Source organism: Nomascus leucogenys, chromosome 4 (genome assembly GCF_006542625.1).
Source record: "Nomascus leucogenys isolate Asia chromosome 4, Asia_NLE_v1, whole genome shotgun sequence".
Classification (NCBI taxonomy): Eukaryota; Metazoa; Chordata; class Mammalia; order Primates; family Hylobatidae; genus Nomascus; species Nomascus leucogenys.
The window spans coordinates 147,206,766-147,224,709 of NC_044384.1; the positions used below are offsets into that span (position 1 = coordinate 147,206,766).

The 17,944-nt window shown below is 39.9% G+C and overlaps 1 protein-coding gene across 1 annotated transcript in view; it reads left to right on the top strand.

Annotated features, from left to right (window-relative positions):
• Nucleotides 1–17,944, top strand: part of CSMD1 (CUB and Sushi multiple domains 1) — a 2,090,842-nt gene that overhangs the window by 1,833,314 nt on the left and 239,584 nt on the right. Inside the window, exon 37 of the mRNA XM_003271406.4 lies at nucleotides 12,745–12,849. Coding sequence (XP_003271454.2) covers nucleotides 12,745–12,849 — 105 coding nt within the window. The remainder of the gene's footprint in view (nucleotides 1–12,744; nucleotides 12,850–17,944) is intronic.

Here is a 17,944-nt window from a genome sequence, read left to right on the forward strand (position 1 = left end):
CATGTGATTACCTGCTAGATATCAGACACTGTGTTTGTTGTTAGGAATAAAAGATAAGGCCTCTCTCATTAAAAACATCAACAACAGCAACAACATAAGCTAAAATCTACACAGATGCCAACATTTAATGTAATTATATAAATAACATTTGGTAAATAGACAACATTACAGGTAGGTGATGGGTGTTACAGGAGGGAAAAAAGACACACTTTTTTTTAAGATTTAAGAGGAAAAAAAGCTACCTGGGAAAAATTAAAATATCTTAACAGATTAGTAAAATATAGCTGGACAAATCAGAGAAAGAGAGACAGGAAATCCTTCAAGTCACAGGAGCCACTCAGTCCGTGTCTGTTTGTGTACACTCAGATATTGAATTGTGTTCGTCATTTTTAAGTAAAGTGTTCTTTTAGTTTCCAGAGATTTAACTTTCTTCAGAATCTATATTAATCTCTGAGTGTCGTGCACAATTCCTAGTACCTACCGCACAGTTTATGAATTCAGCTGGTAACACCTGCTTACAAAGTATGTGTTTTGCCACTTTTTGTCTGAGGATCAAATCTTATCATTCACATATATTTGGATTTATCAACTGCTGTACAGCAAGCTCATATTAAGCCTTCCCTTGAGTAACACAGGTGAACTTAGCTTCAGATGTGTAATAATTTCATATATCCTAATTAATATTAGAAATAGGTTAATTTTTCAAAAGACAGTATTTAATATTGAATTAAGTTTTTAAACTAATGTTCTTAGTCATGAATCTGTGACAGAACACATTTTACACACAAATGCAGGCATTATGAGCAGAAAGCAGGAGACGGCAAAATTAAGACAGCTGCATGATGGATTAGCCAAAGTTAGCAGGGAAATGCCTTACTAATAATAATGAAAAAAAGAAGTGACCACATTGCCTCTGTATGCATGAAAAATAACAACAATCTCCTTTTTATTAATTTCAGTTTTTGGAGTTAGCCAGGAGAAAATTTGAAAAAATATGTTTGACATAAATACCACTGCAATGCAATTCTGACACTAATTTCCTGGAGTTAGCACGGAGTTCGTGCACTTCATGCTTCTCCACAGGACTCCCCTCTGACGTCAGCTGCAAGCCCTGGGGCCTCCCAGGCTATCTGCACTCTGACTAACTGGCTACAAATTTAGGGGGTCCATGGTCCCTTCAGTTCTTGATAGTTCCGTAGAGTACCTCACAGAACTTGAGAAAGCAATGGACTTACACATATGATTAAGACTATATTATAAAGGAGACAAACCAGGACCGGCCAAATGAAGAGACTCATACGGTGACATCTGGGAAGGTCCTAAACAGAAAGCTTCTGTGTCCTCAGGAACTTCCAGCACATCAAAGTGCATCATCACTTGAGCTTTGGTGCCAGAGTTTTTACAGGGTTTTGCTTACACAGGCAAGATTGATTGAATTATTGGCTACAGGGTTGAACTTAACCTCCAGCTCCCTTCCCTGCCCAGAGGTTGGGAGGTTGGGCTGATATCACATGGCTCAGAGCGTCAACCCTCTAATCCTATTATTGATTTCTCCAGCACACCCAGCCCCCTTCCTGAGTTACCATAATCGTAATCATCATCACAATCACCATAAACAGTGTGGTGTGAGAAGCTCCTCCATGGACCACAAAGGCACTCCTGCCACCTGGGAAATTCCAAGGGCTTAGAGTTTCCCTCCTGGATATCAAGGATAAGGACCAGAAAAATTCTTTGTTACACAACAACTATATATCAATTATGTGAGCAGAAATTATACATTTTTTTTCATATTTCTGAGATGTAACATATACAAGGAATAAAAATACTTATGATAAAATACTGAGAAAATACAGGTGTTAGCCTTATAACCTTTTAATCTTTTCTCATAATATTTGATTTTCATCACAATATTTTAGTATACATGTTGGCTTCAGCAATTGTGGTGGCTCATGTCTGTAATCCCAGCACTTTAGGAGGCCAAGGTGGGAGAATTGGTTGAGCCCAAGAGTTTGAGACCAGCTTGGGCAACATAACTTTTTTTGTTAAGTTGGCCAAGCCCACACCTGTAGTCCCAGCTACTCTGGAGGCTGAGGTGGGAGAATTGCTTGAACCCAGGAGGCAGAGGCTGCAGTGAGCCAAGATCGCACCACTGCACTCCAGCCTGGGCAACAGAGTGAGACTCTACCTTAAAAAAAAAAACATTGTCTCATACAAATAGTTATGAAATATTTAGTTTGTTGCTTTCAATTTCCTTAGTAAAAAGAATTCAAAGATGCAAATGTTTTAGACAGCTAAGTTAAATAAAATATGAATGAACAAATAACACTACTATCAAATAAAAAAATTTAGTAACTATTATATGAAGATGTATATCCAGTTTAAAATAATGTGATTAGGTCTAACAACATAAAATACCACTGCTTCTATAATAAATCTTTTAGAGAGTCAGACTGATGAAACGTTTTCATATTCATTTATATTGAATTTTTTATATCTAAAACTAATTCTATTAAAGAATATACATATAGGTACAATATTGCAAGTGTGTATGTTCTGAAGTTAAACAGACCACTCGCTTTTCACGGTTTAACATTTAAGCATTTATATATTTTTGAGAGGCCTTGGAGATGTCTGATATATGAGTGATTTATAGTTGTTCTAAGATGTTTTCACGTTTTAAGACAATGGTGTTCTTGTGAATGAGCCTCATCAACTGTCCATCATGCTCGTCTCAGCTGCTTTCTGTCCTTGTCCCCTACGCATATTGTGGGGAAAATATGAGAAGAACCATGTTCACAAATTAGGAATGTTTTTCTTTAGGGTTGTGGCCACTGTGAATATCAACTCCATTTGTATATTCACTCGGAAAGAATAATCAGGAAGACTTCCTAATTTAACTCTGATATAATGGTCGATATTCTGAAGTGGCAGTAGAGAAGGGAACACTCGTGCTCTGTGTCTCTCTTGGGCAGTTTAGTCTAGAAACATCTGGCCCCTCTAGCTTTCACTTGCTCCTCTCCAGGTGAAGAGGAATGAGTGCTCTGGCTGGTGAGGGCCAAGCAGAATGAAGGGATGATACATTCATCTAGTTGTGTGTCTAAAGATTGCCTTTAGTCAGTCACTGAGGAAATCATTATAATCACATATATATTATATACATAAAATCATATGTACATGACACATATATATGATGTGTAATATATGATATAGATGATATATAATATGTGACATATATAATATATGATATATATGATATATGATCATATGTCATGCACGATATATATGATATATATTTTTCATATAAATTTATATATTATATATCATATAATACATAACTATATCATATGTCATAATTTATGACATGTGTTATGTATTCATATATATTATATATTATTATGTATTAATATATAATATGTATTATATTTATATGTTATTTATTATATAGATTTTGTTTTTTTTAAATGAGACAGAATTCCTCTCTTGTTGCCCAAGTTGGAGTGCAATGGCATGATCTCGGCTCACTGCAACCTCCGCCTTCTGGGTTCAAGCGATTCTCCTGCTTCTGCCTCCCTAGTAGCTGGTATTTCAGGCATGTGCCACCACACCCAGCTAATTTTGTGTTTTTAGTAGAGACAAGGTTTCTCCATGTTGGTCAGGCTGGTCTTGAGCTCCTGACCTCAGGTGACCCACTTGCCTCTGCCTCCCAAAGTGCTGGGATTACAGGCATGAACCAGTGTGCTTGGCCTAAAATCATTATTTCTAGTCTCTCTTTTGCCTCTATTCTCCTAATAACAGCCCAAGCAGACCCCATTGTTCTCTTTCCTTATGTTTCAGCTGAGACCAGGTATCTAAGAGGGCCTTCCTTCCTTCTTTGCCTCTGCAACCTTTCGGGTCGCAATTTTTGGAGGTCGACTTTTTAGTTCTCCTGTTCTCTCTCAATACCTCACTCCCTTCCTGTGTACCACAAGTCGTAAGGCCCAAAGTCTAATGAAGAAAATAGGAAAGCAAACACCGGCCTCAGGCTTCATGTGTTTACCCCACACAAGTTTTCCAAAGCCCAGCCTCCTTTTCTTTTGAGGGCTACATGGCATTTGTCCCAATTTAAAAAGCAGAACTTCCTTTTCCTTCTGGTTGTGCATCTTTTCTTTATTCATTCTGGGTCAGGCATCTGGAAGTGTGAAGAAGAACTGGCTCTTTGGGCACAAAGAGGATTTGCTCACAGTTCGTGTTAATGTTGCCAGGGGTAGAAAGAATGTGAAGATGGAAATGAGGAAGGCTAAGATGGGCTTGTTTGCACTGGATTTTAATTAGGGATATTGGGGTGAGCACATGGTTTGAATTAGGGATATTGGGGTGAATGCATGGTTTTAGTATATATACAGCTATAGACATAAACATAGTGTGTATGTACGTATTTTATTTTCTACCTCTGTCTTTTGAGAGGTATAAAACAACAGCCCAGTAGCACCCAAATTCTGCTTTCTGACTACCCCTCTGAACACCATTCTCCCATTGAAGGAACCAGCATTTCTTGGGGAAATAGTGACTACAAAGCTGTGGTAGGAATAAATCGCGGTAAGCCATTTTGTATGAAATAGACCTTTATGATCTGGCATGGCGGCTCACGCATACCCCAGCACTCTGGGAAGCCAAGGAGGAAGGATGACGTGAGGCCAGGGGTTTGAGACCAGTCTCGGCAACATAGCAAGACCTCGTCTCTACAAAAAAATAGAAAAAATGAGCCAGGCCTGGTGGGGTGCATCTGTAGTCCCAGCTACTCAGGAGGCTGAGGTGGGAGGATGGCTTGAGCCCAACAGTTCAAGGCTGTAGTGAGCTGTGAACGCACCACTGCACTCCAGCCTGGGTGACTGAGTGAGACCTGTCTCTAAAAAACAACAACGACAACAAAAATAGAAATTTATAACTTTATACTGACAAAATTAGATTAGTGAATTAATAAAATGAATGAAAATTAAAGCTTTCCGTGGCTGAAGAATACCAGCTCATAAGTGGAGAAGGGTGAATGTCATCGTCAGGCAGTCCTTCTCATGATGGGCTCAGGCTGGAATGTCAGGGCACCTCAAGCTAGTGGATGAAGTGTTGATGAGAAACAGGACTCTCTCATCATCCCTGTGCCTCTCCCCCATGAATCCTAAGTCATGACAAGGAGTAAAAAGTTACCTTCAACGTGGAGGGGTCTGACAGACACCTCTTTCACCAAGTGATACAAGATCATCAAGAATGGGCTGTTGTATGCATTGGTATACTGAGAAACAAACTCTCAAAAAGAAGAAGAAGGAGAAGGGGGAAGGGGGAAGGAGGAAGGAGGAAGAAGGAAGAAGGAAGAAGGAGGAAGGAAGAAGGAGCAGCAGCAGTAGTTTGAATTATTGTGTCACGTTGCAATTGCTGTGGCATAAATACTCCCACTACAGCTGATGGCAAGCGGCTGATGTGAATTCACAGTCGCGCTGTGCGGCGTCGGGAAGTGATGCTGGAATCAGCATCTGTGAACCCGCATGGGGCTGGCCACCTCCACAGGGAGCTCAGCAGTAAGAAGCCCTCAGAAGAATGCAGCACCCCACTTTCTATTCTCGCCCCAAATGCATGGCCTCATATAATCACACAGAGCATCAGACAAACACAAATTTAAAAAAAAAAATCCCACAAAAAACTTGCTTTTTTTTTTTTTTTTTTCAAAAGTGTTAAGTTCATGAAAGACAGGGAAAGACCAGAGAACTCTTCCAGACTAAGGAAAATGGAGGATTTAAGCCAGAATGCCCTGAGCGATTCCAGTAGAGTCCTGTCCTCTCCAAGCCCTGAGGGCAGGTGGATGGAATTTAAAGGAGGTCAGCAGATGACATGTCATATCTATGTTACGTTTCTGATTTAGAGAACTGTTTTGTTTTTAAAAAGCGGACACTGGTTTTTTATGAGAAATGAGTCATCATGCTTGTAACTTGCTCATAAATCATTTAGAATAAAATAATTTTACACATACACACATATAGGCATAATAATTCTATCTATAGAGAGATAGTGGATGTTTCAGTTTTATTATACTCTACTTGCAACTTTTCTTTAAGTTAGAAATTATTTCTAAAGTTTTAGAATGAATTTTTAAAAAATATTTTATATGGAGAAATGACAAGTCAGCCATAAAGTTTGTGTTAAAGCATTATGAATATTTAAACTTTTTTGTAATTATACTTTAAAAAGTTTATAAATGAGATGTTAAACCATCTAAAAAGTTCGTTATTGAATAAAAACAAGAGTGAGTAGTCGTGAGAGGTACATATTTCAGAGGAAATGATTGACTAATGTCAATCACTCAGTGTTTTAGTATTTTATTTCCATTTGGACAAGCATATGTATGTAGGTCTTGTAAGCCACTTAACATCATTTTTTGGAAACAGGTTATAAATTATAAATGAATAAAATAGAACAAAATACATACAATTTTGTGGCTGACAATATTGAAGAGAGGTAAATATCACCATGCTGAGAGGAGAACCTCCAGGGACTATCATTCGATTGCTTTTTCCTTTGTTATGTAGTGTTCTAACTAGGCCACAGTAAAACTATATGATCAAAAACATTCTGCCTATGGCACCATTTTAAAAAATCACTCTATTGAATTTTCTGCAGGGACATAAGCTCCTTCTGATAGGCTGTTCTGAGAAGATCCTAGTGTGGAAGCCACTGCAGAAAAGTGCCCTCTGCAGCCATGCCTGGTTGCCCAGCCCAGCAGCGTGCTCCCAGCCTCCCCTGGCTGGGGGGTTCCTGCTTCTCCTGTGTGCCACCAGGGCACCAAAATCCCACATTATTCGTAGGATAGCAAATGATTCTCTTTCATAACAGGAGTGCAAACAGGGCTGTCATTCATGGACCAGATTGCTGAATTAACAATCACTGTTAGAGGGGCCTGATGATTCACAAAGCACATTCAAATGCACAGCTCCCTTGTTACTCACACACAAGAAACTTGAGATCATCTTTCCTTTACAGAACTGGAACATGCCACAGCATTTTCAGTGACTTGGAGTGACAGAAGTAAATGGCATCAGAAGTAGGCTTTCCTCCAAACATCGTATATTCTCACAGATATGTGGGAGCTAAGCTATGAGGACACAAAGGCATAAGAATCATAAAATGGACTTTCGAGATGGGGGGAAGAGTGGGAGAGGGGCGAGGGATAAAAGACAACAAATATGGTGCAGTGTATACTGCTCGGGTGTTGGGTGCACCAACATCTCACAAATCACCACTAAAGAGCTTATTCATGTAACCATATACCACCTGTACCCCAATAACTTATGGAAAATTTTTTAAAACAAGAAGGAAGTTTTTCTGATGCCACTGTAATATGTCCAGAGAAGATGAACATGAAAGTCAGGCTGGGCACAGTGGCTCATGCCTGTAATCCCAGCATTTTGGGAAGCTGAGGCCAGCAGATCATGAGGTGAGGAGATCGAGACCATCCTGGCCAACATGGTGAAACCCCATCTCTACTAAAAATACAATAATTAGCCTGGGGTGGCGGCACATGACTGTAATCCCAGCTACTCAGGAGGCTGAGGCAGGAGAATCACTCGAACCAGGGAGTAAGAGGTTGCAGTGAGCGGAGATCACAACACTGAACTCCACCCTGGTGACAGAGTGAGACTCCATCTCTAAAAAAAAAGGTTAAACAATGTGTATACAATGTGTATGGAATACCTGTATGGGAGATGACTATGCTGGGGGCTGGAGGACATTAAATAAATTTTAACATGTAAAAGCTGGAGTCTCATATCCCAATGAGGGTACAACTGAACGAACTGTACCAAGCATGAAATATTGTATGAGAAGTGAAACTGAGCTGATGCTCCTGTCATTGGTAGGTGGAAAGTGGAGAAGAAACATATTTTTTAAAAGGATTTATAGTTAGTTAAATTGATTTAATGGAGTGGAAAAAGTAACTGATTATACATGTAAAATAGTCAAAAAGTAGTGTAGATGATATAATGAAAATTTATTTGGAAAAATTAGTTAGATATATAGTAATATATTGTTCTTTCTACAAATATTATCCAAAAATACAAAAGCAATGCCATAGTGAGAGGACAACAAACATCATGGAAATTTAATAAAGCAGGTAAAAAATCAGCGTTTTAGTGGATGTCCCTTTTCTTCATCGTAAAAAGGGCTCTGAGTCGGGCCAATGAGCAGGTGCAGCTGACACTCCTTCTACTTCTTGCTTCCTTCCTCCTCCCTCACTGGTCTCTCTCCAAGGCTTTGGGTGTGCCCTGTTTTCAGCTGCACAACCAGCACTTCGCTTCTTGTAGAGGCTGTGGAAGGGAGAGAAGGTACACTTTAAGCAGATTAATTTTCTCTTTGGAGACACACCAGGTTATCCGCTTTGCAACCACCCCTCGTCTTTCCTCCATTACCAGTTACGTAGTGTACAGTAACTCCCCTTCATCTTGTTTGTGCTGATCAGCAAGGAGAGGTTTATAGTTTGTTACCCCATGACTTTTTAGTCAAAAATGTTATGTATATATCTATTTATTATCTGTCTACTTATCTGTCTGCCTGTCTATCAAATCAATGTCAAAAAGCAAAAGAGTTATATCAGCAAACACTTCATAAGTGTTTATCATTCAACACACACAGTGCTCTTACAGTGAATTACGCACTAAGGATTCAGGCTTAAAATGACCCCACCTCCCAGAGAAAATACCCACCTTTCCAGCCAAGGAAAACAGATGGAGGAATAGACCCCAAATCTCAAGCAGGATCTCTACCTTCAAAAGGCTCTAAGAGTGTGCACACACAAACACACATGCACGCCGTTAGTAAGGAGAGCATGTGGAGTTCTCTTTTCTCTCCTTTCTCACTGTTCTTCTTCCAACATATTGCAGTAGCAGCTTCGGTACTGATCGGCCAAAGTTTACTCCTTAAGGCACATGTTTATACTATGGTGAACCTTTGTAAGCCCAACAGAAGATTGTTAGCCCAAGACCAAGAAGTCCTTACCGTATCTTCAGATTATACCTGACAAAAACTGCCTTTGCATTTGTAGCACTGTGTTTTACTGGGACGTTATTTAATCTCATTCCGCTGGTATTTTTCCCAGCCTCATTCCAGGAGAGAGCCAGGTGTTCATACCGTGGGTCTAAAAGCAACAGGTGTTCATACCTGTGGGTGGACGCCCTTCTGGATTTAGTCTTTCAAAAGGCTCAGCTTTGGAAAGCAGAGAGGACAGTGGTGAAGGCGGATGTTGAAGGAGTTGAAGTGACTGACAAGAGGAAAGTGATGGCAGTTCTGAGGCCTGGGTGTCCTCTAGGAAATTAAGATATAATTGAATTCCTTGCAGGACCACAGGGTTGTGACTGGACCTTGAAAACAAAGTGGTAGCCTGATGCACTTAGGCTAGATTTTGGACCAGGGACTTGCCAAAGAGCATTCTATCAAAGGTGTGCACAAAAACATGAAACTGCTAAAATTCAAGCGTCCAGATGAGGTTGGAGAATGAGCTTATGTGAAGTAAGGAGTCAAGGACCCAAAAGTCTGACACTGTTGGCTATCCTGAGGCAGGAAAGGAATCCCCAGCCATGGTAAAGATTAAATTTCCCCATCTCCATAGGATGAGTTCTCAAAGCACAGTTTAGATCAAGAAGTTGACCTAAAATTTTATTAAAAGACACATCGTATGCCTATGTATAGAAATAAAATGTGCAAGCATTATTTAATTGTAAGCAGATGATTTTTAGTGCAGAACAAATGCGTAAGAAGAAGGTAAATATCCATTCTGAAGCTCAGTTGGTGGCTATTTCATTAGCCCAGGCAGGAGATGAATGTGGTAAGAGCAGAACGGAGGACAGATTAAAGTTCTAACAGTCATATTTTGCATGGCACCGTTGGTCTGCTCATTGCCTTTAAGGATTTGATGAGGTTCAAGTCTTTGAGGCTCTTTCCTAATCAGGGAAGGTTCTGCTTTGCACGAAGTCAGAGAATAACTAGTATTTTGGAAAATGAGTTAGTAGTTTATCTCGCTGATAAACCCATGTTTCTTCAATGAGTGAGTGGCTTAGTTTGGGAAAAAAGTGGTTATATTTGAATGAATAGAAATAGTTAAGTCAAAGTGAATCAAAGGAGAAGGAATGAACATCCCAGGCCTATGATACGGAGCCTCTTGAAGCAAGAAAAAATGATTCTGAAAACCGAGTAAGAACATGCCTGCACTGGGGTGATTGTTGTGAAGATAATATGAAGTAAGTGAAATAATTCGGGAAAATATTTAGAAAGCACGCCAGTTAGGGCCTGATGACTGATTAGAGGGCAGTGTGGGGTCATGGAGGAGGAAGCTTTGAATGTGATGACGTGGATGCATGCCGATGGTATTGTTAAGAAACATTAGAGACCTACTCGATGTTTCAGGGATAGATAGATTAGGCATTGGAGACCTACTCGATGTTTCAGGAATAGATAGATTAGGCGTTCAGTTCGTGACGTGGATGGATGCCGATGGTATTGTTAAGAAACAGTAGAGACCTACTCGATGTTTCAGGGATAGATAGATTAGGCGTTAGAGACCTACTCGATGTTTCAGGAATAGATAGATTAGGCGTTGAGTTCGTGACGTGGATGGATGCCGATGGTATTGTTAAGAAACAGTAGAGACCTACTCGATGTTTCAGGGATAGATAGATTAGGCGTTAGAGCCCTACTCGATGTTTCAAGGATAGATAGATTAGGCGTTGAGTTCGTGACGTGGATGGATGCCGATGGTATTGTTAAGGAACAGTAGAGACCTACTGGGTGTTTCAGGGATAGATAGATTAGGCATTCAGTTCGTGACGTGGATGGATGCCGATGGTATTGTTAAGAAACATTAGAGACCTACTCGATGTTTCAGGGATAGATAGATTAGGCGTTAGAGACCTACTCGATGTTTCAGGGATAGATTAGCGTTAGTCGTGACGTGGATGGATGCCGATGGTATTGTTAAGAAACAGTAGAGCCCTACTCGATGTTTCAAGGATAGATAGATTAGGCGTTGAGTTCGTGACGTGGATGGATGCCGATGGTATTGTTAAGAAACAGTAGAGACCTACTGGATGTTTCAGGGATAGATAGATTAGGCATTCAGTTCGACACACATCGTGTTTAAAAAGCCTCTTACAGGCCGGGCGCGGTGGCTCATGCCTGTAATTCCAGCACTTTGGGAGGCTGAGGCGGGCGGATCACGAGGTCAGTAGATGGAGACCATCCTGGCTAACACGGTGAAACCCCTTCTCTACTAACAATACGCTCACACACGCACACACGCACACACACGCACACACAGCTTCTTATAAAGAGACAGCCAGAGTCCTTGCCTGGGGTCATTGGTCTGATCAAATCTTTTGGGGGCCGGGTGCAGTGGCTCACACCTGTAATCCCAGCACTTTGGGAGGCTGAGGCAAGCAGAGCCCTTGAGGTCAGGAGTTCGAGACCAGCCTGGCCAACATGGTGAAACCCCATCTCTACTAAAAGTACAAAACTTAGTAGGACATGGTGGAGCATGCCTGTAATCTCAGCTACTTGGGAAGCTGAGGCAGGAGAATCACTTGAACCTGGGAGGTGGAGGTTGCAGTGAGCCAAGATTACGCCACTACACTCCAGCCTGGGTGACAGAGCGAGACTCCCCCTAAAAAAAATAAAATAAAATCTGTTAGGGGATATTGGATCGTTTAAGTGGTGAGCTGAGGATGATAGACAATCTTATCTTTTCAATAATGTTCATCTGTTTTGAATAATTGTCAACTTATTTCTTTGCTTTGTTATTTAAATTATCATTTCTCCCTTTATACACCAGTGCTTGAATAATTTGTCTACACTGTGGTGATTTTTACACAACGGATATTTCTTTGACATCGAGTATGTATACACTTCTAATTTAGAGAATGATTTTACTGGAGTATTGAACATACATACATCAGGAAAAAAGTGACTTAAAGTTGTCTATTATTTTTCCATATTATGATACATTCCACCAAAATGTCTCAAACTTCTGAATGATGAACGATTTTCTTTTCCTCAGCTCCTGCCAGCATCATTACTTCTTTCTTATCCTGTTCCTCGGTACCTGTATTGCCCTTTCCAATCGGTTAGTTACTGTGATGCAGGCTAGAACATTTCAATTAAGAAATCACTATGTCAGAATAGCCCTATATATTCCTTTTCATGCATCTTTAGTTGAAATCATCAACAGATCCAGGGGGAACATTACTCAGCATGAGTCACAGAGGGATGAGGAAGAGCACATATACATGGTCAAAAGCAGCGTCTTCTGAAGGATAGCTCAGATCATTATCCACCTGATCCGACTGCTCCCTCAGCCGTCATTACACTTGGCTGTTGAACTTTTCTTTCCTCTCTGTTCATGTCAAGTAAAACAATAAATTTAATAAGCAGAAGATTGCATGGATAAAACAATGAAAAAAAAACCTCATGGGACAACAAGAGTTTTTGTACAATAGAAAGCACAAGAGAAAGGTGTCACATCGACTTGAGCAGGTCAGCGCAGCCAGTGGGTAACTTTCTATTATACCTAGAAGAATAGAATGGCTGAATACATGATAAAACCAATACTCAGATCAAATCTGTGGCAATCAGACAAACTATAGGGATTTGTAAGCCTAATAAGAATCCTCATGTCTTATATTTAGAAAAGTGAATGTATTTGTAGTGTTAAAATCCTATCTGCATTGTTTCTTACAGGCACCACGGTACCAGCACTGCTGAACAGTACTTCCAACCAACTCTACCTGCATTTCCAATCTGACATTAGTGTGGCAGCTGCTGGTTTCCACCTGGAATACAAAAGTAAGGTCAACTCTTTCTGCATACAGCTTCCACTGTTACACTGAGTCATTTTTTTAAAGAAAAAATAAATCATGCTCATTAAACGGTGAAATATTATTGTTCTAAAACTGTGTAAGACTTACATAAATTTAGTCTTATGAAATCTGGCTCTATGAAGTACATAAGCCAGTTGCGGTGACTCATGCCTATAATCTCAGCACATTGGGAGGAAGAGGTGGGCGGATCACCAGAGATCAGGTGTTCAAGACCATCCCGGCCAACATGGAGAAACCACGTCTCTACTAAAAAATGATAAGAATACAAAAAAAAATTAGCCGAGCATGGTGACAGGCGCCTGTAATCCCAGCTACCTAAGAGGCTGAGGCAGGGGAATCACCTGGGAGGCAGAGGTTGCCATAAGCCAAGATTGCACCACTGCACTCCAGCCTGGGTGACATAGTGAGACGCCATTTCAAAAACAAACAAACAAAAGAAATATATATTATGAGAGACAAATTAATGGGTAAATGTGTAAGTTCAAATCTCGAGTAATTAGATATAACTGCTATAATTTCAGGTTGTTTGTTTTAAAAAGCACAAAAAGGAACCGCTTGTAATATTACTAGCTTTTTATCAGTAATTAAAACATACTCATATTAGCATCCCCCAGAAGGTGGACAATCCTAGCTTCTGCCTAGATTATGGTCATAAGCCTCTTCTATCTGGTCTCCAAGGCAGTTAAAATAAGAATGAGCAGAGAGTTGTTGCTCCGGTGCCTGCATTTGTGTATTATTCATTTTAATTGGAGGAAGGCATCGCATAGTAGACTCTCACCTTTTAAAGATGGATGTGAGACTGAGTTAATAGTCTGATAAATGGAATGACAAAGGTCAAACTCACAAATCTTTTTTGGCGTTTGATTATGCAGGTAAAATTGTAAAAGCGAAAGAAGAATTTCCAATGAGAGTAAGGTTTATTTTAGGACCTGTTTTCAAGCACTAAAAATGTTTAACATTGATATTCATCTCCTTTAATAAGCAGTTGCAAATAAGCAAATACATGGATAAGCTTTAATAAGTGATCTTTTGAATTGAGATAAACAGTTTTCTAGGATGTAAATGCATGCATATTTTTGAAAGGCCAGATTTCCAGCTGAGGATAAATATTCTAAGCCAGGCACAAACCACAGGGCTGTTTCACATTCTGGTTAAATTTTCCTGCTGTTTATGGGCATTTGTCTGCAAGTTTATTTCAATTTATATGAACGGGAAGCCTTATTTATGATAGTATTTAAAAATTCACTAATAGTTTTCGGGGAGTTAGTATTGATGAATGCTCCTATCATTCTCAAAGTTATCCTGTTACATTTGGGTTTTTATTCACTTGTCTTGGAAAGAGGTGCTAGTGAAATAATTCATCTATGCTTATTATTATATACAGTGAGATATGCACTTACCTGGGCTTCAGCCCCATCAATATAATTTTCTACATTTCTCTTTATTCCTAGACAATATCATTCATTAAAAAAGAAAGACTAACATATTTCTCATTCAAATGAACTTTGAGAATCCAAGCTTTCGTTTAATTATTTAATGTGTGTTTTAATTGGGCTAAACATAATGCTACGTTTTTATTTGTTATTTTCTTTTTCAAGTGGTTGTTTTTTATGCTAACACCATTCTGATAGTTTATGCCATTCGAGTATCAAGAGGAACTCATTTCTCTGTTCTTATTCTTCATGCCAGAATTTGAAATATAGATTATAGGCTGGTCGCGGTGGCGCAAGCCTGTAATCCCAGCACTTTGGGAGGCCGAGGCGGGCAGATCACGAGGTCAGGAGATCGAGAGCATCCTGGCTAACATGGTGAAACCCCGTCTCTACTAAAAATACAAAAAGTTAGCTAGGCGTGGTGGCAGGCGCCTGTAGTCCCAGCTACTTGGGAGGCTGAGGCAGGAGAATGGCGTGAACCCGGGAGGCGGAGCCTGCAGTAAGCAGAGATCGCACCACTGCACTCCAACCTGGGTGATAGAGTGAGACTCCGTCTCAAAAAAAAAAAAAAAAAAAGAAAGAAATATAGATTATAAACAGTATTTGTAGAATTAACCTTACTACAGTTAGCGTCAAATGGTACAAGGACTGTTGATGTAAATCGCCAAAAGATTTTCTGATATCTTAAATTTGTTGACATATTTTTGCATTTATTTTAAGATATGGACTGCCAGTCTACAAATCTCTAAATTCAGATTTTTCAGCAAAGTTTATGTCCATGAAATAAAAATGGAAAAAAAAAAGTAGGCGCTTACTGTATGCCAGGTCTTGCTCTAAACTTGTTACCGCTTTTTACTTATTTGTCCTTAAACAGCCCTGTATTTTTGAAGTCTGCTTAGTTTTTCCAAATGAAGAAACATAGCATAGAGCATTTTTAGCCTTCCTGGGTCCTAGCCCCAATGTTAATAACAGATGGCATGCAGAGGCAGGCATGAGAAGTGCATTTTATTACGAATACCATTTACTGAGCACGTTGCGAGGTATCCAGACTACCCTACCAGGAAGGTGACATACAGATGGCTGTTTTACAAACAATGACACCAAAGGTCAGTGCTCTCTGAAAAATGTCTGGAGAATCAAGGAGCTTGTGAGTCCCTACTGAGGATCAAGTTTGCCTGGTTTCAAAACCTGTGCCATTAAGGCTTATCTACATCTACTTCCATCTCAGGAGTTCTTTTCTCATGTAGAGATGAAAACTAGGCCCCCTTAACCATAGTACATCCAAACGGACACTGGTGGAAATTTCTCAGACAAAAATCAAACACTTACATTTGAAAGATGGGCTGTAAAATAGTAATGATAGCAAAAGCAGTTCCAAGAAGGTCTGGTTTAATGTATGTGATCTAGATTCTCTGTGATCCTACAGAATCCTCAGGTTTAATGTACGTGATCTAGATTCTCTGTGATCTTACAGAATCCTCTGGTTTAATATTTATGATCTAGATTATCTGTGATCTTACAGAATCCTCTGGTTTAATGTACACGATCTAGATTCTCTGTGATCTTACAGAATCCTCTGGTTTAATGTACGTGATCTAGATTCTCTGTGATCTTACAAAATCCTCTGGTTTAATGTTTATGATCTAGATTCTCTGTGATGTTACAGAATCCTCTGGTTTAATGTACACGATCTAGATTCAATGTGATCTTACAGAATCCTCTGGTTTAATGTACGTGATCTAGATTCTTTGTGATCTTACAGAATCTTACAGAATATTTATGATCTAGATTATCTGTGATCTTACAGAATCCTCTGGTTTAATGTACAGATCTAGATTCTCTGTGATCTTACAGAATCCTCTGGTTTAATGTACGTGATCTAGATTCTCTGCTCTGTGATCTTACAGAATCCTCTGGTTTAATGTTTATGATCTAGATTCTCTGTGATCTTACAGAATCTCTGTTTAATGTATGATCTAGATTCTGTGATCTTACAGAATCCTCTGGTTTAATGTACATGATCTAGATTCTCTGTGATCTTACAGAATCCTCTGGTTTAATGTACGATCTAGATTCTCTGTGATCTTACAGAATCCTCTGGTTTAATGTACGTGATCTAGATTCTTTGTGATCTTACAGAATCCTCTGGTTTAATGTTTATGATCTAGATTCTCTGTGATCCTACAGAATCCTATGGTTTAATGTTTATGATCTAGATTCTCTGTGATCTTACAGAATCCTCTGGTTTAATGTTTATGATCTAGATTCTCTGTGATCTTACAGAATCCTCTGGTTTAATGTACATGATCTAGATTCTCTGTGATCTTACAGAATCCTCTGGTTTAATGTATATGATCTAGATTTTCAGTGACAAAACACATATCCAGATATCTTTGTAAGAGAACTTACAAAGCCTAACTTCAAGGTGTACAGGATGGATCTTACTGCTGGGCAACAAGGTGGCAGTGACTGTTGTTGAACTCAGTATTGATCTGGTGGAAGCTAGTGGGAGGAACAACGCGATTGAACACACGGGCCCCGAGATTGGAGTGTTTCTATTTACCCCATCTGATTTTTTATTATTTCTTCCCACATTCTCTGACAGATTTTGGTGTAATTAACTATTTTTATTGTCCCAGTTATCCCTACTATGGGGTTATTACGTAAGACTTTTTAATATTGTAATGGTCTCCTAGAGGTTGAAATACACCTTTTATAGAGCACAGCTTACCTTCAGATAATCTTATGTCACTTTATGTATAATATGAGAACCTGAAATGACAGGTTTTGCTGCTCCCTTGCAGTGTTTTAAGGTTTGTGTTTCCTAAGAGCAAAGCTTCAGGGACATGCATGGCATTTCGGGGCCATTCTCATCACAGAGCCTCTGCACTGGGGGCTGGGAGAGCTCTTTCTGGGCTCCAGCTGTGCCCCTAGCCTTTCTTATAGCCCTCTGATAGAGGCCTGTGGATGGAATGGCACACTCCCCGTGCGTCTGGGTCCGGAACCACATGAGGCCCAGGCTCCACTTGTAGCAGTTGGCGTATATTAATCTGATGGTTCTTTTCTGGTCACCTTTCCCCATTGTTTTGCTGCACACATAGCATGTGGGTCTCGTCTCTTTGGGAGGCGTCTGTCCTTTAGAAATGAGGTCACCAAGCCAGGCACGGTTGCTCACGCTTGTAATCCAAGCACTTTGGGAGGCTGTGGTGAGTGGATCTCTTGAACCCAGAAGCTCAAGACCAGCCTGGGCAACGTGGCAAAACCTCATCTCTATAAAAAGTACAAAAATTAGCCAGGCCTGGTGGCCTCGCCTGTAGTCCCAGCTGCTCAGGAGGCTGAGGTGGGATGATCAGTTGAGCGTAGGAGGCCGAGGGTACAGGCAGCCATGACTGCACCGCCGCACTGTAGCCTGGGAGACAGAGCAAGACCCTGTCTTAAAAAAAAGAAAAAAAGAAAAGAAAAGAAAAAGAAAGAAAAGGAAATGAAGTCACCAGGGTACCTGCCATGCAGCTCCCTGAATGAGTTCAAGAAAAGCTATCAGTTTATAGTTTAGTATTTTTACATTGTTAAAGTGGGAGGGATGTTTTATTTTGCAGATTTCCACATCCCAAGTGGATGGGATTTTTA